This window comes from Gobius niger (genome assembly GCF_951799975.1).
Source record: "Gobius niger genome assembly, chromosome: 24".
Taxonomy (NCBI): domain Eukaryota; kingdom Metazoa; phylum Chordata; class Actinopteri; order Gobiiformes; family Gobiidae; genus Gobius; species Gobius niger.
This window is the reverse complement of record NC_136875.1, coordinates 11,584,419-11,609,426: the sequence shown is the minus strand read 5'-3', so window position 1 is coordinate 11,609,426 and position 25,008 is coordinate 11,584,419. Positions and strand designations below refer to the sequence as shown.

The following is a 25,008-nucleotide window of genomic DNA, read 5'->3' as shown; positions in this document are numbered from 1 at the left end:
GTACAAGGTCCAGACTCCAAGAGATTAGGAATTATATCAGCACAAAGTTTTGTCAAAGCTGCTCATAAACCTGTGTCTCTTTATGTTTAAGCTGGAGCTCAGTCAAACAACATCGGCTTCGTTCCCTGCCATCGACTGAGGTGAGTTTGTTTATGGTTTGACAGAGACAAAATAAAAAAAGAGGTATTGATAGCTGTTATTCTTGCCTGCAGGTTTTAACTTCACAATGTCGTCAGAAGAAGACCTCTCCTGCTCGATCTGTCACAAGGTGTTTAAGGAGCCTGTGGTTCTGTCCTGCAGCCACAGCTTTTGTAAAGACTGCCTGAAGAGCTGGTGGAGGGAGAAGCCCACACAGGACTGTCCGGTTTGTAAGAGAACATCCTCCAGGAGTGACCCGCCACGAAACCTGGCTCTGAGAAACCTGTGTGAGGCCTATGTCCAGCAAAGAGAGCAGAAGACTCCAGAAGAGCAGGAGTGTGGAGTGCACTCAGAGAGACTCAAACTGTTCTGTCTGACTGACCAGCAGCCGGTCTGTGTGGTGTGTCGAGACTCCAAAGTCCATGAAGGCCACCGCTTTAGGCCCATAGTAGAAGCAGCTCAGGATCTGAGAGACGAGCTGGACAAGTCTCTCCTGCCTCTAAAGGAAAACCTACAGAAGGCCAAGAACCTTAAGAAAGAGTTTGAGGAAAAAGCAGATCAAATTCTAAATCAGTTCTGTAAAACAGAGGGACTCATCCAGGCTGAGTTTAAGAAGCTTCACCAGTTTCTTGTGGAGGAAGAGGAGTCCAGGATGAAGTCTCTGAGGGAGGAAGAGGAGCAGAAGACTCAGAGGATGAAGGACAAGATGGCGGCCGTGAGCAGAGAGATAGAAGCTCTGTCAGAAAGCATCAGAGCCACAGAGGAGCAGCTCAGAGCGCCAGACGTCTCCTTCCTGCTCCAATACAAGGCTGCAGTGGAGAGAGTGCAGCGCTGCCCCCTGCTGGAGGAGGAGCCACATCTGGGCCCAGAGGTTCTGATGGACCAGGCCAAACATCTGGGCAACCTGACCTTCAACATCTGGACCAACATGAAGAGGCTGGTGCAGTTCACGCCAGTCATTCTGGATCCAAATAGGGCCGAAGCTGTGGTTCTGTCGGACGATCTGACCAGTTTTAGATTTAAAGAGAAAAAATCAGACCAAGAGTCACTTCAGGACGATGGAGGTGCAGCGTTTGGATCTGAAGTGTTTGACTCTGGTTCCCACAGTTGGGACGTGGACGTGGGAGACAATGAAGTGTGGGCCCTTGGAGTGATTACTGATCCATTTGCGGAGGGATTCAAGAAAGAGGATGTTGAGGAGTGGTGTATGGGATTCTCAGATGGTAAATATGAAGCAGGATATAAACATATACATATTTGTCTCAATCTCGTCTCAAAACCTCAAAAGATCAGAGTTTGTCTGGACTTTGACAAACGTGAAATGAGTTTTCATGACTTAGACTCTAACACTCACGTGCACAAATTCACACAGATCAGTAGGAAGAAACTGCGTCCACTTTTCGTTATCGAAGGTAAATACCCGATCAGAATCCTGCCACAGGAAATCTGACTTAAAAACGAATGAGGCAAAACTAGTGAAAAAGATACTTGTGGCTCTCATCTGAAGCATTTCAATCTTTCTGAATCTTTGACAGACTTTAGGTGAAGGGCCTTTAAGGCGAGACACTGCAGGTGAATAGGGGAAAAAATGTATATTTACAGATATCAATTTGAAACTTTTGCTGTCGATCACTGGCATAAATGTGACAAAAAAATACATTGCAAGTTTTCTGCCATTTTATCTTTTCATATAAGAACAAGGTGTTTTATGCCTAAAAATGCCCCAAATTTCTCATCATTTCGGCGACAAAATCTGAATAATGGACAGAGCTACATTCAAATTTATGGTTTCATTTTATTGATGAATGAGTTGCCAAGACTTTTTCAGAGGGGATTTAGGATTTCTTGTTTAGCTTTAAAATAAGCTGTTTTTTAGTGGAAAAATTTGTAAAAATTTAATTTTCGCCTTATTTTTTGACATTCAAAACTCAATAAATGGGGCTTAGGGATTAAATAATAAAAAATCCCTCTGAAAAAATCTTCCAAATATTGTTCAGTCCAAGGCTGGAAAATTTGAAGTCTTTAGGTCCGACTGACGTGGACATAGTGTCGCCACAATGACAGAAAAATGTCTTTTGAGAAAAAGGCCCTTGAAATTGTGTTCTCCCATATAAGTCTATGGGGGAACATTGAATCAGCGCAATATTTAAACATGTTATTGTGAAGATTAGTCATATTTTCTTTTTCCGGGTTAAAGCTTGTATGTTCAGAGACCAATTTGGCCCAAAACCTGAAAACTGAAAAAAAAAATGAGTTTTGCCTGTAGTGTCTCCCCTTAACAGAGAGCTGCAAATTGAAATGAATGTAACTCTGTGAGGACTAACAAAGATTTGTGATGAATATTTCCTCCACATACTGTACATGTGATCTGCAGTAACTTTGTGAACATAAACACTGTATCATTTATTGCATCAGTCGTCGTTGTCAGGGGCCCGGCCTGTTGTGTCACATAAGATGAACGACGCACATCAGACTCTCATGCTTTTGTTGTCACATTTTGGCCACATTATCATCGTTCTTTTGTTTCATTTTTGTCGCTTTTCTGTTGCTCTATTGTGGCTTTTTTGTTGCATTTTCGCAGCACTTGTGTCACTTTTTCATCGTCTTTTTGTTGCTTTGTTGTCAAGAAGCTTTGAGATTTGGGTAAAGCCAAACTGGAGACACGGTTTTTGGTTCAGGTGGGGGCCAAGAAGATAAACTTGTAGCGCATTTAAATAAATATAAAACCTGTCTGTAATAAGTATCTAAGGGAACTGAATGTTAATGGTGGTGTTTGTTTTCATGAACTAAAGCTAGTTTTGAGCTTTAGAAATAATTGATCTAAAAAAATGTCACTGATTTTAATTTGCATGTGTGAAAGGCTGTAAAGAAATCAGTTCTAACACATGTGAATGTATTTGTTTTATACAAATTTGAATATTGTACCGCTTAAGGGTACAATATACAGGCAAAACTAATTTTTTTCAGTTTTCAGGTTTTTGGCCAAATTGGTCTCTGAACATACAAGCTTTCACCCAGAAACAGAAAATATGCCTAATCTTCACAAAAACATGTTTAAATATTGCGCTGATTCAATGTTCCCCCATAGACTTATATGGACCTAAAGTCGGACCTAAAGACTTCAAATTTTCCAGCCTTGGACTGAACAATATTTGGAAGATTTTTTCAGAGGGATTTTTTATTATTTAATCCTTAGCCCCATTTATTGAGTTTTGAATGTCAAAAAATAAGGCGAAAATTTTGTTTTTTACAAATTTTTCCACTAAAAAACAGCTTATTTTAAAACTAAACAAGAAATCCAAAATCCCCTCTGAAAAAGTCTTGGTAACTCATTCATCAATAAAATGAAACCATACATTTGAATGTAGCTCTATCCATTATTCAGATTTCGTCGCCGAAAAGATGGGAAATTTGGGGCATTTTTAGGCATAAAACACCTTGTTCTTATATGAATAGATAAAATGACAGAAAACTTGCAATGTATTTTTTTCTCACATTTATGCCAGTGATCGACAGCAAAAGTTTCAAATTGATATCTGTAAATATAAATTTTTTCCCTATTCACCTGCAGTGTCTCGCCTAATGAAAGAAATATGTTGTCTAACCACAGGTGAAGGGTCTATTGACATTTTTAATTATTGTAAAATGCCTTGTATAAATGACTAATAAAGGTTTGGATTGAATAAGTGCTGCTTCGGATCATTTCTTGTTTCATGTAGTTCTGGATTATTTTCTTGTCATTTAATGTTTCTTATTCACATTTCAAGTTGTTCGTTCATGTCTGTTTTGAGTTCTGTGTGGACTTTACATGTGAGTTTGCAGATGAGAGACTCCCGGTTACATTATTGTGTATCTCTCTGGTTCACCACTAGATGGCAGCGTTACATTCCACGCACCGCCTAAAACCTCCAACAGGCCGTTTGAGCTGCGGAAGTAAAAGCACCATTTAGAGTCAGTAAAGACAGTATTACTTAGAAGTTTCTTTGTAGATTCGAAAAGTTTTTTTTATTATAGGCATATTGAATACGGGCGACCACCTGTCCCTTTAGACCTTTGTCCCCGTCCCACCTTTATTTTCACTGAAGTTAGATTTACATAGAGAACGACAGATTATGTGCCAGTGTCTCCCCGACTTTTCTGGGTCATTATAGGAATTGTGCCACATTTAAGGCCTTAAAGGAACAGGCCACCGTTTTTCCATACTGAGATATGTTCTTACCTGACGTACCTGTCTCGGGCTTTGTGCCTGCACTCAGACCAAAGATGTTGTTAGGATTTGGCCTCTCCCAGTATATTCCTTTAGCTCCAAACGGGGTTGAAGTTAGAAGCGACCAAGCTCTTCCACGGGCACAAAGACCAGACGGGTACGTGTCAACTCCTCTAAGCTCAGGTAAGAACAGATCTCAGAATGTAAAAACGGGGCCTGTTCCTTTAAACGTCACTGAAAACAATACCGTTTTTTTTCAAATGGGCATTAAAGGTATATTTCTAGATTTTTGTTTTGATCTTCCACAGCACATTCAGCAGCATGTTTTCATGATTTTTGAAATTGTCAGTGTTTATTTTGTCCATTTTTCATTTGACTCCATTCCTTTTGCAGACCAGTGTACATGTGTTTGCTCTGAGGTCATTTTCTGCTTTGGACACAATGTAGAGTGAACCTTCACCTTTATGCTCTTCTCTTTTGAAACAGAGATTTCATTTGCACAGACAGTGTCTCGTATCCAACATCATTTTGTTTTTCATTGTCATTCTCATCATTCTTGAAATCACATTAAAAAAAACTCCTTTAGCAGTCTTACATGTGGCACAAATCTCTCTTAAAAGAATCTTGTAACTTTATATCATGGTTTAAAATCCCCTTTTACATGTTCCCAGTCTAAGGTACTGAACATTTGCAAAGTGCTCGGGATAGTCAGTATGCAAACACCGTAAATGCTCTAATATAGGCCAGGGCCTTTATTTACTCAAGCAGTGAGCAGAGAGATAGAAGCTCTGTCAGAAAGCATCAGAGCCACAGAGGAGCAGCTCAGAGCGCCAGACGTCTCCTTCCTGCTCAAATACAAGGCTGCAGTGGAGAGAGTGCAGCGCTGCCCCCTGCTGGAGGAGGAGCCACAGCTGGGCCCAGGAGCTCTGATCGACCAGGCCAAACATCTGGGCAACCTGATAAGTTTATAGCCCTAGCCATGAACGAGTGCCAGTTCTATCCTAAAGTGTGGCCTCCTCCCTTTACCTATAACACTTTTATCTCCACTTCATGTTTCATTGAAATAAAACTTGAATAATCCCTTCCCTGAAATAATCCCTTCCAACTTCATTCAAAATGAAAACGGAAAGATTTAGAATTGTGTCTATTTGTGAAAAGATGATAGTTTAGTGCATAATAGACAGCAGAGATGAGGTTCTTCAACATATTTTATTCACAACTAAAGCAAAGATACAAATGTACAATATTTTGAAACACGTGAAGATTTTTCAAGTCTCCATAAACAATTATATTTAATACATTTGAAAGTTTCTGATGTAATAACTTCAACATATTTACAGTCATTTATGAATAATTCTAAATCTTTATATGAACAAAAAACACACATTTTAAAGGTTGTTTAAAGTTATTTTCAAAAGCGGGTTGGAAAAAGTCAAACGATTTTTTGTCAATTAAAGAAAAAATGTCATCACTTGTAATTCTACAAATCAATTTCTTTCGGAAGACATAAGATAAAAAGTTATTTAATTCGTAAATCATGCAAAAAAACTAAACGGAGAGTTTGCATCGAGTAACGTTCATTTTTTTCATATTCAACAATCAGTGAAATGTGTTCAAGCTCTGTGAGTTTTCATGTGTCTTTTCAGATGACTTCTCTTGGTGAATGATTTCTGACAAACTGCGCAGCTGTAAGGCCTCTCTCCTGTGTGTGTTCTTCTATGAACATCTAAATTACACTTTTGGGCAAATCTTTTATTACAGATTGAACAGCTGTGTGGTTTCTCTCCAGTGTGTGTTTGTCTATGTGTCTTGAGGTTATTGAGGTGTGTAAACTTTTTCTCACAGACCTGACAGCTGTAAGGCCTCTCCCCTGTGTGTGTTCTTCTATGTGAAATTAAAGTACCAACTTGGTTAAATGTTTTCTGACATGTTGAACACTTGTGAGGCCTCTCCCCTGTGTGCACTCTAATGTGTCTTGTTAAAACATATTTTCGCCTAAATGTCTTGTCACAAACATGACAGCGGTGCTTCTTCTTCTCGTCTCCTCCGTCAGCTCCAGACGTCTCTCCGTTGTCGACCGTCGCGCTCGTCTCTGGGTCAGACTTGTTTTGGGCGGAGACTTTGGTGCTTCTGTCTCTGCTCTGGACCTGGTTGTGGTGATCTCCATCAGCCTCTGTCTCCATCTGTGCGTCTGAGCGGCTGAATGGAGGTTCTTCATCATCGTCGTCAGTGTCAGACGAGTGCTCAGTGTGTCCCTCCGTCTCTGAGCGGAAATGTGGCTCTGAGCTGATGTTCCCGCGCTCAGTTTGTCTCTGTGGAAGCGGGGAGGGCTCTTCTCTCTTCACGCTCACAGCACTGGACTCTGGGAAACACCTGAAACATGATTTAAATATGAATAAAGTGAACAATAATGTGGCTGAGACGTGTTTGAAAGTGTGTGAGCCTACACTGGCAGCTGCTCTTCCTCCCGTGTGACGCTCTGCTCTTCTGGCTCCTCTTTGATCCGTGAGGTCTCGGTGATTTCCCGTTTCAAACTCTGACCAGCGTCCACTCTGACCAGTACGACTCTCGGGCTCAGTATCGGGTCCAGGAGCCGCTGTTTCCTCCGGTTCTCGTCTTGGGAGCGACGCAGTTCCTCCTCACACTCCGCTGTCGTCCTTTCAAACAGCGCACGTGTCTCTCCAGCCGCCGCAGCCAGACGCTCGTTCACAAAAGCTCTGAACGTTTGGCCTTCACACATTTTTAACTCATAACTATGAGGTTTCATCATTTACATGTTACTCTCCTGTCAAATAGAGCTAAAGCGCTCACATAAATGCTACTTTCTCATATTTACGCTGCTACAGAAACAGTTACTCTCCAGTTGAGCTAACTGCTAATTAGCCTTTAGCTCCTGAGAGATTCTAACTTCACCTTAATCGTGACTAAGCCCAACAGTAATGAAAACAAATCCTTAAAAATGTGTTAAACAACATTATAAAACAGTTATGAAAGAAATTACTCACATTTACTCACCTGTTCTGTGTCTAAAAGGATTAAAATCACAGTCGTTAGCTTCACACAGCAGCAGCAGACTGTGGGAAAGAGGGAGCTGTGTTGCCGCGGTAACGAACTTAAACAAATCAACTGCCTGAGTAACAGGATGTCAAGTTTTTGTAATTCTTCTCAGTTTGGTGGGACAACACCTGCGTTAAGGGGAGAAAACATACTTTTGTATCATTAAAATTTTCATGTCAGGACTTTTTTCTGATTTGTATGAAAGGGGCTCGATGCAAGTTGGTCATTTTATGCTCACTACTGCCACCTCAGGTCTGACGCGTAACTGCAGCTTCTATATTAGGTTGTGGTGAACAGGTCTGGGCTCATTCTACACATTAGGACATTGATGGAACATGTAGAGGGAGGAAAATACTTAAAGGATCTATATCATGCTATTTTAGCCATTCCAAAGTTAAGTATAGGCATGTATATGATATATTGTACCTCTACCATTATGGAGCACTCATTTTTGTGATAAATATAAGTGTTTTCTGGAGGTATTTTTCAAACCCGGAAGACACAACGCTTCGATTCAGTTAACTCCGCCCCCTCTCTCCGCACATACTTTACCGTAATATAAATAAACAGCAATAAGTGAAGATACTTCACGATGCAGTTATACGGAGTTGACATCTGCAACACAGCTTCATAAATGGCTAACACACAAGCTAATATGCTAACACACAAGCTAATATGCTAACACACAAGCTAATATGCTAACCCGCGTTTGGATTGACTCACCCTCTGCTCCATCGCTGTTTACATTGTGGGACTTGCGTTGGTTATAAAAGTTAATCCACTTTGGTTCAGGCGAAGGTTCACCAAACATCCATCAGAGACAGTCACAGAAAAACAATATTTTGGTGATAGTCGCTGAATCCCGGAGAAAAAAACAGCTGAGTGGCCTCTTCCTGAAAAGGGTTGAATATAAACTCCTCGTCCTCGCAGCCAAACGCGCTTCTTTTTCTCCGTCCGTGACATTATCGTTAGTTAAGAATAAAAAACAGGTGTCCAGAGTAGGTAACGAGCTCCATCTTCAGCTGCAGCGCAAACATGACTGATCTGTTCAGACGCGATGTGTTTGTTTTGGCCACAGCTGACCTGGAAGCACTTCGGGCACTTCCTTTTTTTTTTTAAACATTTTTTTTTTTTTTATTATTATTTTTTTAAACATTTTTTACTCTTTGTTTCTCTCTTACGACAGAAATAATGAAAACGCTGTTTTACAAATTAAAATCCGTCCGTAAGCATAGAATTAAGACATTACATTACAGACGTCGAGCATTTCCGTTCCGCTGTTACGACACAACTGAACACTCAGCCGTTCACCAGGAGAGGGAGGAGCAGCTGCTCAGAGAGCAGGATTCAGGAGGATTACTGAGAGCTGCGTGAATGAAGCCACAAACCACTCTGGGGGTGTTTTTGATAAGGAAATAGCATAACAACATGGCTAAAAGCTCCAAAAAGTCGATTTTGCATGATATAGGACCTTTAATTTTAACATTTTTAAACTCCATATAGTCCCTTTAATGTTCTTGATCACATTTTATTATTTATTTAAAAATGTATTGTTCATTTACTGTAATTGTAAGTTATTGTGTGTGAGTTTGGAGCATTGACTGGTTACTTTAAAAAAAAAATAATAATTATTATTTACAACAATAACAATACATAAACAGACAGTGGACTAAACCTGGCAGGTTCCCAAGTACGTCCTGGCCTTGTCGTGGTTGTGTCATGTGCTGTTTGTGCTGCCTTCATGTGGTCTCATAATTATAGTAAATGCCGCTTGCTGAGTAGAAAATTGTACATGAACGCCACCTCATCTGGTGCTTTCCACTGGGAGATCACTTTAATGCCCGAGTTCCTGAGATGGATTAACCTTTGACCTTTCAACACAACTTTTATGAAGCCGATCAGGAGGCTCGGGTTGGGTTATAGTTAACCCTAATCAGAATATAATCAGAGTTAAAAAACGACAAATGTAACGCAAGCTCTGTTTCACACATATTTATAGAAACTGGAAGGTCTTGGCTTTCAAATTAGGTATCACACTGGCATATAGGCTGTAACCCCTGTAGTCAATTCACTTTGAGAAATGGATGTAAATCATATAATTATATCTTTTTATGACAGCTAAATTTAGTCTCCACATTGTTGCTCTTACTTCTGTTATTATTGCGTGACGTAATAATAAGTCAGGTCACAGAGACTCAGAGACTCAGAGTGGGTTGTTCCCAAATCTGCACCAAATGCCAAGATCTAAGCTCTAAGAATAACAATAATAAACCCAGAGTAGAAAGAGTTAGTTGTCTCTATAGAGCCACCCCCTTCGAAACATATCTGTCCTGTAACAAGACTCAAAACCCCAAAGGATCAGGGTTTACGGACCACATCATCATTTCATTTGAGTGATTTTATTAACTGCTCATGTTTTATGACTCTCTGTCATTTTGGATTTTTGTTTTGTGACCGTGGTCTGTTCGGTGAATTCCCGGCCCTCTGCCGTAGCTCCAGGCTGTAATATTGTTTTGCTTTGTTTATTATTTTCACCGACACATGCTTCGTGAGATGCGTCACATCGAAACGGACAATCTGATTGGTCCGAGGTTGCATATTTAAAATAACTCGAGATGCTGCTGTGGTTATTGTTAGAGCAGATTCATTTTCAGCTTCATTTTTATGGAGACTCAGAATGAACATCTAAACGTAGCACTTGGTTATTAAGGAACAACCATTGTACTGATCATACTTCACAATTGAATACACATTGAAACTGGATATTCAAATTTGTTTTCATGCAACATCAGTGCCTTTTCTATTGTTTAAAACCTGTTTGACTAAACTTGTCAGCTTTTTATTATCTGTTCTGGCAGCGTTTACTGGTTACACCTTAAGCTTAACGTCACGCAATAATAACAGAAGTAAGAGCAACAATGTGGAGATTAATTTTAGCTGTCGTAAAAAGATATAATTATACGATTGGATGTTCAAGAAGCCGTTTGCTGTTTCCCAGAAATGACTTAACATTACTCCGCCTACAGTATTTAAAAGCCAGTGCTCATCTGCAGCAGTAGAGACTCGTACCAAGACGTCTCAGCAATGGCTTTTCAACTAGAGAACGTTTCTTGCTCCATTTGCCGCGAAGTTTACAACAACCCCGTGGTCTTGTCGTGCTGCCACAGTTTCTGCGAAGGCTGCATCAAGGAGTGGTTCGAGGTGAACCCGGACAAACCGTGCCCTGTTTGTAAAAGGAGAGTTTCGAGAAAGGACCCGATCCGAAACCTGGCTCTCCGCGACGCAGTTGAAGCCTTGAAGCGCAGGAAACCGAAGGGGTTCTGCAGCCTGCACTCGCAGAAGTTCCAGCTCTACTGCCTCGACGATCACCTGCCGATCTGCATGGTTTGCAAAGAATCGAAAACCCACCAACGCCACCGCTTCCGGCCCGTAGAAGAGGCGGCGCAGGACCTCCGAGTCCAGCTGGAGGAAGGTCTGACGCTACTGCGCGACAAATTAAAGCTCCTTCGGCAGTTTGAGAAGAACTGCGATTTATCTTTGGGTCACATCGAAAGCCAAGCGAGGCAAGCGAAGGAGTTGATCCAGACTGAGATTGAGAAGCTTCACCAGTTCCTTGTGGAGGAGGAGGAGTCCCGGATGAAGGCTGTGAGGGAGGAAGAGGAGTGGAAGACTCAGAAGATGAAGGACAAGATGGAGGCCGTGAGCAAAGAGATAGAAGCTCTGTCAGAAAGCATCAGGGAGACTGAGGAGCAGCTCAGAGCGCCAGACGTCTCCTTCCTGCTCAAATTCAAAGCTACAGTAGAACGAGCGCAGCGCTGCCTTCTGCAGGATGAAGAACCACAGCTGGGCCCAGGAGCTCTGATCGACCAGGCCAAACATCTGAGCAACGTGGCCTTCAACATTTGGAACGACATGAAGAAGCTGGTGCAGTACTTCCCTGTCCTTTTAGACCCAAACACAGCCCACCCAGAGCTCGTCCTGTCCAACGATCTGACCAGTTTCACTCTCGGAGAAGAGCAGGAGCTTCCGCGAAACCCTGAGAGAGTTCGGGTTGAGAACGTGGAAATGGTTCGCGGCTCCGTGGGGTTCGGCTCCGGCTCGCACAGCTGGAGCGTGGAGGTGGGAGACTGCGGGGACTGGGAGCTGGGCGTGGTGACCGACTCCGCGTACTACATACTGGACGAGGACGAGGTCGGCGACAGCACGGGGTGGTGGTCCATCACGTTCAAGGACGGAGAGTACAAAACCTTCACGGCCGACAAGAGAAAGGGGATCGCGCTGAAGGTCAGAGCCGCCCTCCGGAGGATCAGAGTTCATCTGGAGTGCAGCAAACGGAAACTGACTTTTTACGACGCCGACTCCAACAGGTGCATCCACTGCTTTGTCCAGATCCACCAGGAGAAACTCTTCCCGGTGTTTGTCAGTGGCAGCGAGGAACCGATCACCATCCTGCCTCAGATTATATGTGTGAGTGTCTGAATGGACATTATATTATTGGTAAGTGGGGACAGACAATTACTATATTCTATAAGGGGACATGGAAAGTGAATGTATCTTTTCAGTTTTTGATACATGTTACATATAGATACAGACGGCATCTTTGGGAACATCTATGAAGGGCCACAACCTGCTCCACCACTATTTTAACAAAGGCTTAATCATGGATGTATTTTCTACCAAACAATGATACAGAGACATGGAGAGAAGCTAAGTGGTTCACCCATAGAAATAAATAGGAGAAGCGGCGTCCGATCCTAATGTATGTGGACAGTTAGCAAGTTGGCGAGAGTCCATTAGCCTGCTCCAGGGGCGGACTGGGACTGAAAAACAGCCCTGGGCTCTGACTAGCCTGGCCCAAATTAGTGTAATTGTGACTTCCACAAATACATATTTTAATCTTTTACCACCCGCCTTAACATTAACGAGTGCATTTTCCCCAGTTTGGCTTTTTATTATTATTTTTTTGATTGGTATCATCAGCAAAAAGAACTGGAAAGGTGGTCGTAGAAACAGAAGCAAAATCATTATTTATTTATTTTTATTTGTCCTTTATTTATCCAGGATAAAACTCATTGAGATTAAAAATCTCTTTTTCAAGAGTGTCCTGGCCAAGATGCAGGGGAACAGGTTTACATACAAGTTACAATTTTACACACATAATCACAAATAAACATTGCATAATTTAAAGTTTAAATCAAGATAATACACTCAGATAAAACAGCTACATGTAAAAGACTTTGTTTCTAGATTTTTCAATAGTGATTTAAAAGTATGAAGTGATACAAGTTCTTTTAACTGAAACTCCTTCTGTAGCTCATTCCAAGAGTGTGGAGCAGCAAATCTAAAGGCCTTTTTACCCAGTTCTGTTTGCACCCTGGGCACAGAGAGCAGGAGAAGGTCCTGAGAGCGCAGCTGTAGCTGCTGTTGCTCCTCAGCTCAGTGAGCTGCTGCAGATATATTAATATAAATAATAAATAATAATGGTCCCAAAATTGAACCTTGTGGTACACCATACTCCACGGAATTCCTTTTAGATTCATGTTTTTTTATACTGGGCTTTACCCAAATCTAAAAGCTTCTCGACTGGAGAGCAACAATGTAACGCCTCATTTGAAAGCTAAGACCTACAAAAGTGACGGAAAAGTTTTGTCACGTCGCCACATTTTTGTTTTTTTTCCGTGTTTTTCTCATGTTTTTGTTGACTTTTCATCCTCTTTTTCTCGCTATTTTGATGCTTTTCTTTTTAGCTTTTAGATTTGGGTAAAGCTCGGTTGAGGCAGGACCCATCATTAACATTTAGGTCAAAGCCTTGTTAGAAATCATGAATGAATGTACAGAACTTTTGAGATTTTACCTTAGACACACATTAGCATGTTAAAGTTAGCTAGATACTAAAACAAATTGAGTCAAGTTTTTGCTTTATGTGGGTCGGGTTCACATCCAATGGCCACAAAACATAATCTTGTAAGATGTTAATGATAAAGAAACTACAGAACTTATATCAAGGCCATGACAAAAACATACCTCGTTTACTTTAGTGTTGCGCCTGGCTGAAGACATTTGTAAGAAGGAATGGCCTAAAATTCCTGGACGGCCTACAAAAGCATTTACAAGCTGTAGTACGAACAGGGCGCCCACATTTTTTATCCCCTTTTCTGTTATTTTGAAAATGTAAAAGTTGAAAATAAAACTTAATTCTGTTTGAAATGTAATGGAACTGTCTCATCTGTAGTTTTGCCTTTTGTTGATCAGTTCATTGTTCAGGTGAGGCACCAAAACGTTTGTATCCCACTGCAGTCCTTGTTCAGACACAATGGGGTTAGAAATCAGAAAACACACAGATTCTTTGGTGTTCATGGTGCATCATGGGTCATGCTGCATAAATTCTGCTTCTTGGGAGTCTAGAGCTCTAATTCCATATTAGCCTGGCAAACACCAGGCTAAAATCACAAGTGATATTTAGTCTGGGGACCACCAGTTCATTTTCTCGTAGGAGAGGTGTGGTTTACGATCGTCCATAGCCGTTTATTGGGCGCAACAAATGTTAACAAAATCTTATGCGTCTGCACCCAGCCAATCGGATATCAATCGTATCATAAACGAACCACAAGCTTCCGTATGTCCAATAGCCAGGGCTGGATTTAAATAAAATGGGCCCAGGGGCTAAAGTGTTTTCAGGGCCCCCCATATACTGTCTGTCGGTCTATGGGACATATTAAAAAGGGGGTTCTGGAGGTACTCCTTCAGAGATTTTTTTCATTTTAATGGTTCAATTCAATTTTTTCCCAGTGTCAACTCAATGACAATGGCGCAAACCTTGTTTAGACCTGGTTTAGACCTGGTTTAGTCCTGGTTTAGTCCTGGTTTAGTCCTGGTTTAGTCTTGGTTTAGTCTTGGTTTAGTCCTGGTTTAGTCCTGGTTTAGTCCTGGTTTAGTCTTGGTTTAGTCTTGGTTTAGTCCTGGTTTAGTCCTGGTTTAGTCCTGGTTTAGTCCTGGTTTAGACCTGGTTTAGTCCTGGTTTAGTCTTGGTTTAGTCTTGGTTTAGTCCTGGTTTAGTCCTGGTTTAGTCCTGGTTTAGTCCTGGTTTAGACCTGGTTTAGTCCTGGTTTAGTCTTGGTTTAGTCTTGGTTTAGTCCTGGTTTAGTCCTGGTTTAGTCCTGGTTTAGTCCTGGTTTAGACCTGGTTTAGACCTGGTTTATTCCTGGTTTATTCCTGGTTTAGTCCTGGTTTAGACCTGGTTTACTCCTGGTTTAGACCTGGTTTAGTCCTGGTTTAGACCTGGTTTAGTTCTGGTTTATTCCCGGTTTAGTCTTGGTTTATTCCTGGTTTAGTCCTGGTTTAGAACTGGTTTATTCCTGGTTTAGTCTTGGTTTAGACCTGGTTTATTCCTGGTTTAGACCTGGTCTAGACCTGGTCTAGACCTGGTTTATTCCTGGTTTAGTCTTGGTTTAGTCCTGGTTTAGACCTGGTTTATTCCTGATTGTGGTCTCGGGTACAAAGTCATCTGATGAAGCCTTACATGTGAGGGAGTCTGCAAAGAGAGCAGAAACTCTCTCCTGTTCTCCTTATGCCCAGGGACCCTTCAACCTGCTGGGCCCCTGGACTTAGCCCCTGTCAGCCCCTGCATAAATCCGGCCTTGCCAATAGTCATCGTCATCGTCTTGCCCTCCCTCCTCGTTCTGTGATTGGTCCCAGATACATGACAAGATTTCTGCCATGGTCCCCAGGCTGCTGTGAAGTTCGAAATGATCTGAGTTAGTCAGTCTAAATTCATATGCTAATTTCTACTACTTTTTCAGTACTTTTTTGTCAATATATATATTCTTTTCACAGCAGGGAAACATCCTCACTGGTAATGATTTGATTTTCATTCTTTAGGACTCACTCATCTCACTGCATGACGCCACAACCCTTTCCTGTATATGGGTGACATTGTTGAAAGACTAGTTCTGCTGGTAATCGCTCAGCAGTCAAACCAGAAAGTACGCATTGTATCACCTGTTGTCAAAGGAAAAAAAACCTCCTGACCGACTAGTGCCTCAGTCAGCGTTCATTTCTCACCGAGGAGCTACGGAAACATTTCTCTTTACTGCGTCTTCTCAGAGAGCAGCGTCATGGAGGAGAATCTGTCCTGTCCGATCTGTCAGGAGCTCTTTACGGACCCAGTGGTTCTGTCCTGCAGCCACAGCTTTTGTAAAGACTGTCTGAAGAGCTGGTGGACGGAGAAGCCCACGCAGGAGTGCCCCGTTTGCAAGCGGAGATCCTCCAGGAGCGACCCGCCACGGAATCTGGTTTTGAGAAACTTATGCGAGGCCTTCGTCCAGCAAAGAGAGCGGAAGACTCCAGGAGAGCAGGAGTGTGGAGTGCACTCAGAGAGACTCAAACTGTTCTGTCTGACTGACCAGCAGCCGGTCTGCGTGGTGTGTCGGGACTCGGCCGCTCACAGAAACCACAGCTGTAAACCCGTGGAGGAAGTGACGAAAGATCTCAGAGGAAACCTGAGAAAGTGCCTTGAACCTTTGGCGAAAAACTTGCAGACGGCCGAGGAAGTTCAAAAGGAGTTTGATTTATCGCTGGCTCACGTTAAAAAACAGTTCCATCACACAGGAAGGCAGATCCGTGATCAGTTCGGGAAGCTTCACCAGTTCCTTGTGGAGGAAGAGGAGTCCCGGATGAAGGCTCTGAGAAAAGAAGAGGAGCAGAAGACTCAGAGGATGAAGGACAAGATGGCGGCTGTGAGCAGAGAGATAGAAGCTCTGTCAGAAAGCATCAGAGCCACAGAGGAGCAGCTCAGAGCGCCAGACGTCTCCTTCCTGCTCCAATACAAGGCTGCAGTGGAGAGAGTGCAGCGCTGCCCCCTGCTGGAGGAGGAGCCACAGCAGGGCCCAGGAGCTCTGATCGACCAGGCCAAACATCTGGGCAACCTGGCCTTCAACATCTGGACCAACACGAAGAAGCTGGTGCAGTTCACTCCTGTCATCCTGGATCCGAATTCAGCCAGCGGAGTCCTCGTCCTGTCGGAGAGTCTGGCAAGCTTAAAGAAAGGCCCGGAACAGATGCTTCCGAAAAACGCAGAGCGGTTCAAGACGTCTTCTCCGGCGGTGTTCGGCTCCGAGGGCTTTGACTCCGGCTCTCGCACTTGGGACGTCCAAGTGAGAGACAGCGACGACTGGATCCTCGGCGTGATGACGGAGTCCGGCGTTTCCGTCACGGAGGGGGACTGGTGTCTGGACGACAAGGCTCTGGGCTGGGCAATCATCTATTCCAACCTGAAATATGAAGCGCTGGATAAGAAGAAGCACACGGCTCTGAAGCTGAAGTACCGTCCCTCCAGGATCAGGCTGCACCTCGACTGCTCCAGACGCAGACTGAGTTTCTGTGACGTCGACTGCGACACCCGACTGCACTCGTTCTCCCTCGTCTGCACAAAGAAACTGTTCCCCTTTTTTGCCAATAACGGCAGAGAGCCCATCACCATCCTCCCTCAGGAAATCTGACAGTGTAGATCAGTGTAGATCAGTGTAGAGCAAGGCCGTGGGAACCCAGGGTGCTGAGGGCGCTGCAGCACCCCCTGGTGGATAGTTTGTGAACTGCAGGCAATATTAACCCCTTAACTCCCACCTGAACCGAGCACATTTTCTCCAGTTTGGCTTTACCCCCCAGTCCAAAAGCTTCTGGAAAAAAAGGTGTGAAAATAGCAACAAAACTGAGACGAAAACAATGATGGAAATGTGACAAAAAGTGAGAAAACATTTTAAAAAAATGACAAAAATGGACCAAAATTTGACAAAAAAGTGACAAAAATTTACAAAAAAGTGACAAAAATTTGACGAAAAATGGACAAAAAATGGACGAAAAAGTGATAAGAATTTGACAAAAAAAATGCGAATAATTTGACAAAAAAGTGACAAAAAATGGACCAAAATTTGACAAAAATGTGAGAAAAATTTACAAAAAATGACAAAAATGGGAAAAAAATGACAAAAAAGTTAGAAAAATTTGACGAAAAATGACAAAAATGGGAAAAAAATGACAAAAAAGTTAGAAAAATTTACAAAAAATGACAAAAATGAAAAAAAAAAATGACAAAAAAGTGAGAAAAATTGACCAAAAATGACAAAAATGGGAAAAAAATGACAAAAAAGTTAGAAAAATTTGACGAAAAATTAAGAAAAAAATGGACGAAAAAGTGATACGAATTTGACAAAAAATGCAAATAATTTGACGAAAAAGTGACAAAAAACTCATGAAAAATGACAAAAAATGACCAAAAATTAAGAAAAAAGTGAGGAAAAATTGATCAAAAATGACAAAAATGAAAAAAAAATGGAAAAAAAGTGAGAAAAATTTGACGAAAAATTAAGGAAAAAATGGACGAAAAAGTGATAAGAATTTGACAAAAAAGTGAGAAAAATTTGACGAAAAATGGACGAAAAATGGACAAAAAAGTGATACGAATTTGACAAAAAATGCGAATAATTTGACGAAAAAGTTACAAAAAACTCATGAAAATTGACAAAAAATGACAAAAATTGAAAAAAAATTGACAAAAAAGTGAAAAAAATGTGATGGAAAAATTGAGAACAAATGGACGAAAATTTGACAAAAATGAGACGACTGCCCAAAAAAAGAAAGTGATGAAAAAAAATCTTATGACGTGAGGAAAAAGATCAATTTAGTTTTGTAGGTCTTTCAAATGAGGCGTTACACTGGCCCACAGGATTTGGGTAAAGCTGAACTGGAGAAAATGCTCTCGGTTCAGGCGACATTACTTTCAAAACCGTTCAGAACTAAATACTTTTAAATCAGTTCCATCAAAATGCAAAGTCTCTTACGCTTTGTGGTAGAACTGCAGCTCAGAATGTTTAGATGTTTTGTCTCTATGGCAAAGGACAAAGAAAATATCCTTTGTCCAGGTAACAGAATACAGAATACCTAAAAAACTCACTCAGACTCAAGCACATCTTCTGGTTTGTTTGTGTCTCTTTTTTTTTAGTAGAATAATAAAAAATAAAAAAAGGAATAAAGTTTGTTCAGAAAGACATCCAAATTTGTTTTATTTCTTATTTGAACTCACTTTGCCATAGACATAACTAAACTGTACAAAAGACCAATAAACAAACTCATTTGACATAATTGACGGATCACAGCTGACCCTTCTCTTCCTGGACATGACCTGTTTGACCCTTCTCTGCATGAACAGCTTTGTCTCCTCTCCCTCAGACTCATGAGCACTAAATAACCTGTTTATATTCACCTCATATCTGCTGCTTTTAATACACTATTAAACCCACCGTTCCTGCCACTTTGTCGGGACATGTTGTGTATATTTTAGCTTATTTTACTTTGTCCGGGTCATGCTCTTGTAAGTACATTGAACAAATTTGATTTTGAAAGGAAATGTCTATGATTTGCTCACGAGTACAAGTCATGCTTATGTTTTACATCATTTTGGCTGTAAAATAAGACCTTTAAATTTAGTAAATTATAATTATTGGGGCCCTGAGGGATTTTCAGATAGATAAAGGTCCCGGACTTTGGGAACACTGACAAAAATGCAGCCTTATCTCAATCAAAAATGACTTAAAAGTGCTTGAATTATCAGAATTTGTGCTGATTTTAAAGCAGAACTAAGTAACTCATGCCCCTAGAGGCCATAAGCCCCACTGCAGGTGTCGTTTTTTTTTAGGGACAGAGGGATATTGTTCATCCAATTACACAATGGAGATCATTTTTTTCACTTAAAGAGGGGGTATTATGCTTTTTTCAGCCATATAGCACCAGTCTCTAGCACACTACAATGATGACGAAACCTTCTGTTGGTCTGTCAATGCAGTAAATTAGAAGAACTGCCTTGTATAAAATTGCTCTTTCAAAATGGCGGTAGCAAATGACTTGAAATAGGCCCCTGTCTCTTTAAGAACCTCTGACCCTTTCTGACACGCCCCCTCCACACGCTGTCTGTGGCATCACAACACTGCGCTCGTTGTCTCAACAGAAACTACGATCGGTGCATTTAATTTTTATTGTTGGAAAGGAGCTACTGTTTATCACTTTGTGAACAATGGCCACACAGGATATTATTTGGAGACGAACCTTCCACACCGGACGCTTGGAAGGGGCTCTTGCCTGAAAAATAACTGCTGTTTGGAGGCTATCTCTTTGCATCTGCCATGCCCTATGGATCTCTAACTATACCCCCATGGACGACACCAGGATCTGCAGGAGCCCATACGATTCAAAAGACGGACATTATCTCCGCAGGTGGACAATGGTTTTTCGAGGTTACCCGTTAGCTTGTTATAATCGACTACAGCTCATTGTTGATGAAAAGTCTGCAATAAACCACACATGTGTAAAGCCAGGCTCATTGTGTGATCATCGTAAAGGCTGCTTCGAGTAGTTGCCTGCTTTATTGACGTTATTTGTGCATAATATGCTGCCTGTTTTCAATGAATGTTGTGAAGGTGAAGGTTGTTAGCTTGTCGCGGCTAATAGTGCCTTAGCTCCGGGAGAAAACCACTCGGCTACGACTCACTGTAGATGAAATGTGAGCAATAAACTACGAAATCAACAAGCCAGGCTCCGTGTGTGATCGTCATAAAGGCTGCTTCAAGCAGTTGACTGTTTTAGTGACGTTTTCAATGCATAATATGCTGCTTGTATTCAGTGAATTTTCCCGTTAGCTTGTCGTGGCTAGCTTGTTAGCTCCGGGAGAAAACCACTCGGCTATGACCCATTGTAGATGAAATGTGAGCAATAAACTTCCAAATCAACAAGCCTGGCTCCGTGTGTGATCATTGTTAAACGGCTCTTTATGTGTGTGGTGATTTTATTGACTTTATGTGTGCATATTTCTCGTTTTCACGTGATGACTCGAGGTTTAGCTTAGCATTAGCTTTCTCCGGAGGCTCTATGCATCATCAAGGCCCAGCGCAGAACCAGACACTGAAATAAGTGTTCTTGTCACCGGTTTTAATCCTGGGTGTTTCGGTAACAGAAACACTGATGTGTGTCTTTGTAAAAGTCTGCTGTGGCTCCGGTTCACAACACATGAAGCTAATCCTCCATGATGACTCTGTTTACATCTTAGGGCTAGACACTGCGGGGAGGGGGTTCTGCTGAGGAGCAGTGGTTGGTTACGCGGCTGGTGACGAAAGGTCGGAGGCGTATCCTGGAGGTCGAGGGCGTTTCCTGAAGGAATCAGGCGTTTTATCCCTAAAATGGCTGCCATCAGAGTTTTTACAGATTACTCGAAAATACGTGAATGTGCTAAGGCAACACTTCAGTCATGGTTTTAATGAGGGAATGACTCACTAACATGATGTAAAGCTTGAAAAAGTCGATTTTGCATAATACCCCCCCTTTAAACTTGGCTGTAAATGCTGTTAAAGTGGCGCGAGCCGGCAGTTAGCTTTGCCCATTAGCCTGTTAGCTTCTTCTTTGTGATTCGGTTGGAGCAGGGAATTTGCAAGGGTGGTTTTCTGTCCAGAGACACCAGGGGGAGATGAAAGACCCTCCAATCATCCCACTAACACTTGTATTACCCCCACAGGGCCTACGGAGAGGATTTATTAAGGTAAACAAGTTACTTAGTTCTGCTTTAAGTTGGGTTGGGCTTAATTGTTGTTAATGGAACAATAGTGCATTTTCTTGCCTTTTACTTTTTTTGGGGTCTAATTTCAAGGGTTTCTTTTAACGTCTTAACCCCCTCCTGAACCAAGCACATTTTCTCCAGTTTGGCTTTACCCAAATCTAAAAGCTTCTTGAAAAAAGCAGCAAAAATGAGGAGGAAAACGCAACTGAAGAGCGACAGAAAAGTGACAAAAAAGCGATGAACATGCAAAAAAAGTGACAAAACTGCAGCAAAAAAGCAGCTAGACAGTAAAGGAAGTATGACCCAAAAAAAGCGATAAAATGTGACAAAAATGTGTGAAGAAAAAGCAGCAAAAAGCAACAAAAGAGCAACAGAAAAGTGACAAAAAAGCAATGAAAAAAGTAAAATAAAAAAGTGACAACAACGTGGCAACAACACAAGGAAAAAGATCTCAGACTTAGATGAGTTTTGTTCACTGGCCTATATGCTGTAACCTTTTACATTTGGGTAAAGCTGGACAGCATTTGGTTATGACTTAAGAGGTTAAGTGAATGTTTGTTCCATTGACAATCTTAATTCCAGACCCTCCAAACCTACTCAGAATCAATCAGCATTAACCTCTGAACTCCCGCCTGAACCGAGAGGACCTTTTTCCTCACGTCATCAGATTTTTTTTTTCCATCATTTTTTTGTTGGGTATTCAACTCATTTTTGTAACTCATTTTTTTGTCATTTTTTGTCACATTTTTGTCATTTTTTTTTGTCATTTTTTGTCCAATTTTTGTCCAATTTTTGTCCAATTTTTGTCCAATTTTTGTCCTTTTTTTCATCATTTTTTTTAAATCACATTTTTGTCACATTTTGTCAAATGTGTGTAATTTTTTTGTCAATTTTTTGTCAATTTTTTGTCATTTTTTGTCACATTTTTTGTCATTTTTTTTGTCATTTTTTTTGTCATTTTTTGTCCAATTTTTTGTCCTTTTTTTCATCATTTTTTAAAATCACATTTTTGTCACATTTTGTCAAATTTGTGTAATTTTTTTGTCAATTTTTTGTCATTTTTTGTCATTTTTTGTCATATTTTTATCAATTTTTTGTCATATTTTTATCAAATTTTTGTCATATTTTTGTCATTTTTTGTCATATTTTTTATCAAATTTTTGTCATATTTTTGTCATTTTTTATCAATTTTTTGTCATATTTGTGTCCTTTTTTTGGTCAAATTTTTATCAAATTTTTGTCACATTTTTGTCATTTTTTGTCACATTTTTTGTCACATTTTTGTCATTTTTTGTCACATTTTTGTCATTTTTTCATCAATTGTTTGTCAATTTCTTGTGACATTTTTGCCACTTTTTCATCTATTTTTTGTCACTTTTTTGCCACATTTCCTTACTTTTTCTCATCTCAGTTTTGTCGCTATTTTCACCGCTTTTCTTCCAGAAGCTTTTGGACTGGGCTAAAGCCAAACTGGAGAAAACGTGCTCGGTTCAGGCCGGGGTTAAGGGGCTAACTGCAGCAGCAGGCGAGCCCCCTTCCCCCTCCGTGTCCACTAGGGGGCGGTGCTGCCCCACAGTCACCGTGCACCCGTTCACCTCGCTCCCTCGCTCTCCCTGAGTTCTTCTGGCCCGGGTCCACGGTCCAATATTCGGTTGAAAGAACATCTCGCCCACCAGCTGCCTCCTAATCTGCAACGGACACAAACAAACTGGCACGCGCTGACGGAAAACAAATATACAAAAGACACAGAGGGAGAGCGGAGTTATGCGAGTCCTTACAGAGTCTACACAAGAGCCTTTAAAGGAGAGGGATCCACAAACCAGTGAGGTAATACGCATACATAATGAATAAATGAATACTTCAGACAGGAAGAAGCCAAGCATAAGGAGTAGCAGTAATGTGAGCGGTAAACAAAGTACTGGTAATCACTATTAGCAATTCGAGAGGTTGTACTGTGGTGGTTGTTGAAAGCAGCTTGGCCAAGTACCCGTAGTAGTAGTAGTAATAGTGGTAGTAGTAGGCACCAGTTGAAGACATAGTGCTAAGAATAGTGTTGGCAGCTTTCGGAGTAGTTGCTCTTTATAGAAGTACTTCAGAACAGAGGGCCGGGTATCGAAGTGTAATCACAGCCTGGGTAACTTTAACCTGTTACCTGCTTTACCCCCACACAGATCTTACATATTTGTCTTGGCTTGAGGCGTCACATGACTGTAGGCTCTCTCACTGGAGAAAATAACTCTTAACACTGTAACCCTGGGCTTGGAAATATAAGGCCTGCTCTGCCTCATGATGAAATGTTTTTTCTCCTCTTCTTTTTAAAGGGATGTTTCAGGATTTTTGACATAGGGCCTCATTTCCTAGTTATCCAGAGTGTTGCTGGTACCTGGAGATATTTGTTTTTGTAGTTCATGCAGTTCTTATGTTCGAAGAGTTTCGTGGCGCTAGGCTAGTGCAAGGCTAGTGCATTTCTATGGTATCAGCTAGCCTGCATTAAAAACAGTCTGACGCATTTTTGTCATTTTTTGTCACATTTTTTGTCCTTTTTTGTCACATTTTTGTCATTTTTTCGTCAATTTTTTGTCAATTTCTTTTAACATTTTTGTGAGGCTAGTGCATTTCTATGGTATCAGCTAGCCTGCATTAAAAAGAGTGTGACCCGCTCCACAGAGCACCTGAGGCAAATCACTTATAACACCAGACTAACCATATAAATGTCTGTGTATATGGAATATAACTGACCTTGCATCACATGAATGATCGCATTTTGAGGGACTATTTTCAAGCAGATCATAGCTTATATAACCAAGAAGCTGATGCTGCTCAAATATAAGGTATTTTAAATGCAAAATGGCTAAAATTACTGTATGGACAGACATTTATATGGTTAGTCTGGTGTTATAAGAAAATGTGTAGGTCTCAAATGTCTGTTTGTTTACTTTAAAAAAAAAACTGCTTTGTTCAGGACCATTATGGACTCTCATTTTTGTCATTTTTTTGGGTCATTTTTTTAATCAAATTTGTGTCATTTTTTTTGGTCACATTTTTGTCATTTTTTTGTCAAATTTTTGTCATTTTTTGTCCAATTTTTTGTCATTTTTTTGTCACATTTTTGTCATTTTTTTTAAATTCTTTGTTCTTTTTTTTCCACATCTTTGCCACTTTTTCATCCATTTTTCATCACTTTTTTGTCACATTTCCATACTTTTTTTCGTCTCAGTTTTGTTGCTATCTTCACAGCTTTTTTCCAGAAGCTTTTGGACTGGGGTAAAGCCAAACTGGAGAAAATGTGCTCGGTTCAGGTGGGAGTTAAGGGGTTAACTGTAGCAGCAGGTGAGCCCCCTTCCCCCCTCCGTGTCCACTAGTCCACTACTTAAAAAACAACAACTGCTTTGTTCAGGACCATTATGGACTCTCCGCAGTAATAAATAAATAAAATAAAAATAATAATAATCCTCCAAATCTCCACAAAAACACGGCGAAGACGAACAAAAGCATCCGGTAAAACAATGTGGAACAGAAACCACAAATGCAGAGAGAGGGAGGTTGAATAATCATTATTTTCATTTTAAAGCTACTCTCACGGCTTTAGCCCCTTAACTCCCACCTGAACCGAGCACATTATCTCCAGTTTGGCTTTACCCCCAGTCCAAAAGCTTCTGGAAAAAAGGTGGGAAAATAGCGACAAAACTGAGACGAAAACAATGACGGAAATGTGACAAAAAAGTGAGAAAACATTGGCAAAAAAGTGGCGAAAAATTGATGAAAAAGTGGCAAAAAAATGACAAAAATGTGACAAAAAATACAAAAATGTGGTATAAATTTGACAAAAAATTTCAAAAATGTGACAAAAAATGACAAAAAATTGATAAAAAAATGATGAAAAAATGGCAAAAATGACACAAAAATGTCACAAGAAATTGACAAAAAAATGACGAAAAAATGTGACAAAAAATGTGACAAAAAATGTGACAAAAATGTGAAAAAATGTGAAAAAATGTGACAAAAAAAT

At 40.9% G+C, this 25,008-nt stretch overlaps 2 protein-coding genes across 2 annotated transcripts; both read left to right on the top strand.

Moving 5' to 3' along the window:
• Positions 1-226: 226 nt before the first annotated feature.
• On the top strand, positions 227-11,881 carry LOC306982454 (uncharacterized protein; the record flags this gene model as incomplete). Its single annotated transcript, XM_079582389.1, has 3 exons — positions 227-1,550; positions 5,114-5,308; positions 10,533-11,881. The coding sequence occupies 3 exons, from the start codon at positions 227-229 to the stop codon at positions 11,879-11,881; spliced, it is 2,868 nt and encodes a 955-aa protein (XP_079438515.1).
• A 3,635-nt stretch (positions 11,882-15,516) lies between these two features.
• Positions 15,517-16,899, top strand: LOC306982453 (zinc-binding protein A33-like; the record flags this gene model as incomplete). Its single annotated transcript, XM_079582388.1, has 1 exon — positions 15,517-16,899. One exon carries the CDS (start codon positions 15,517-15,519, stop codon positions 16,897-16,899), a length of 1,383 nt encoding a protein of 460 aa, XP_079438514.1.
• Positions 16,900-25,008: the final 8,109 nt, after the last annotated feature.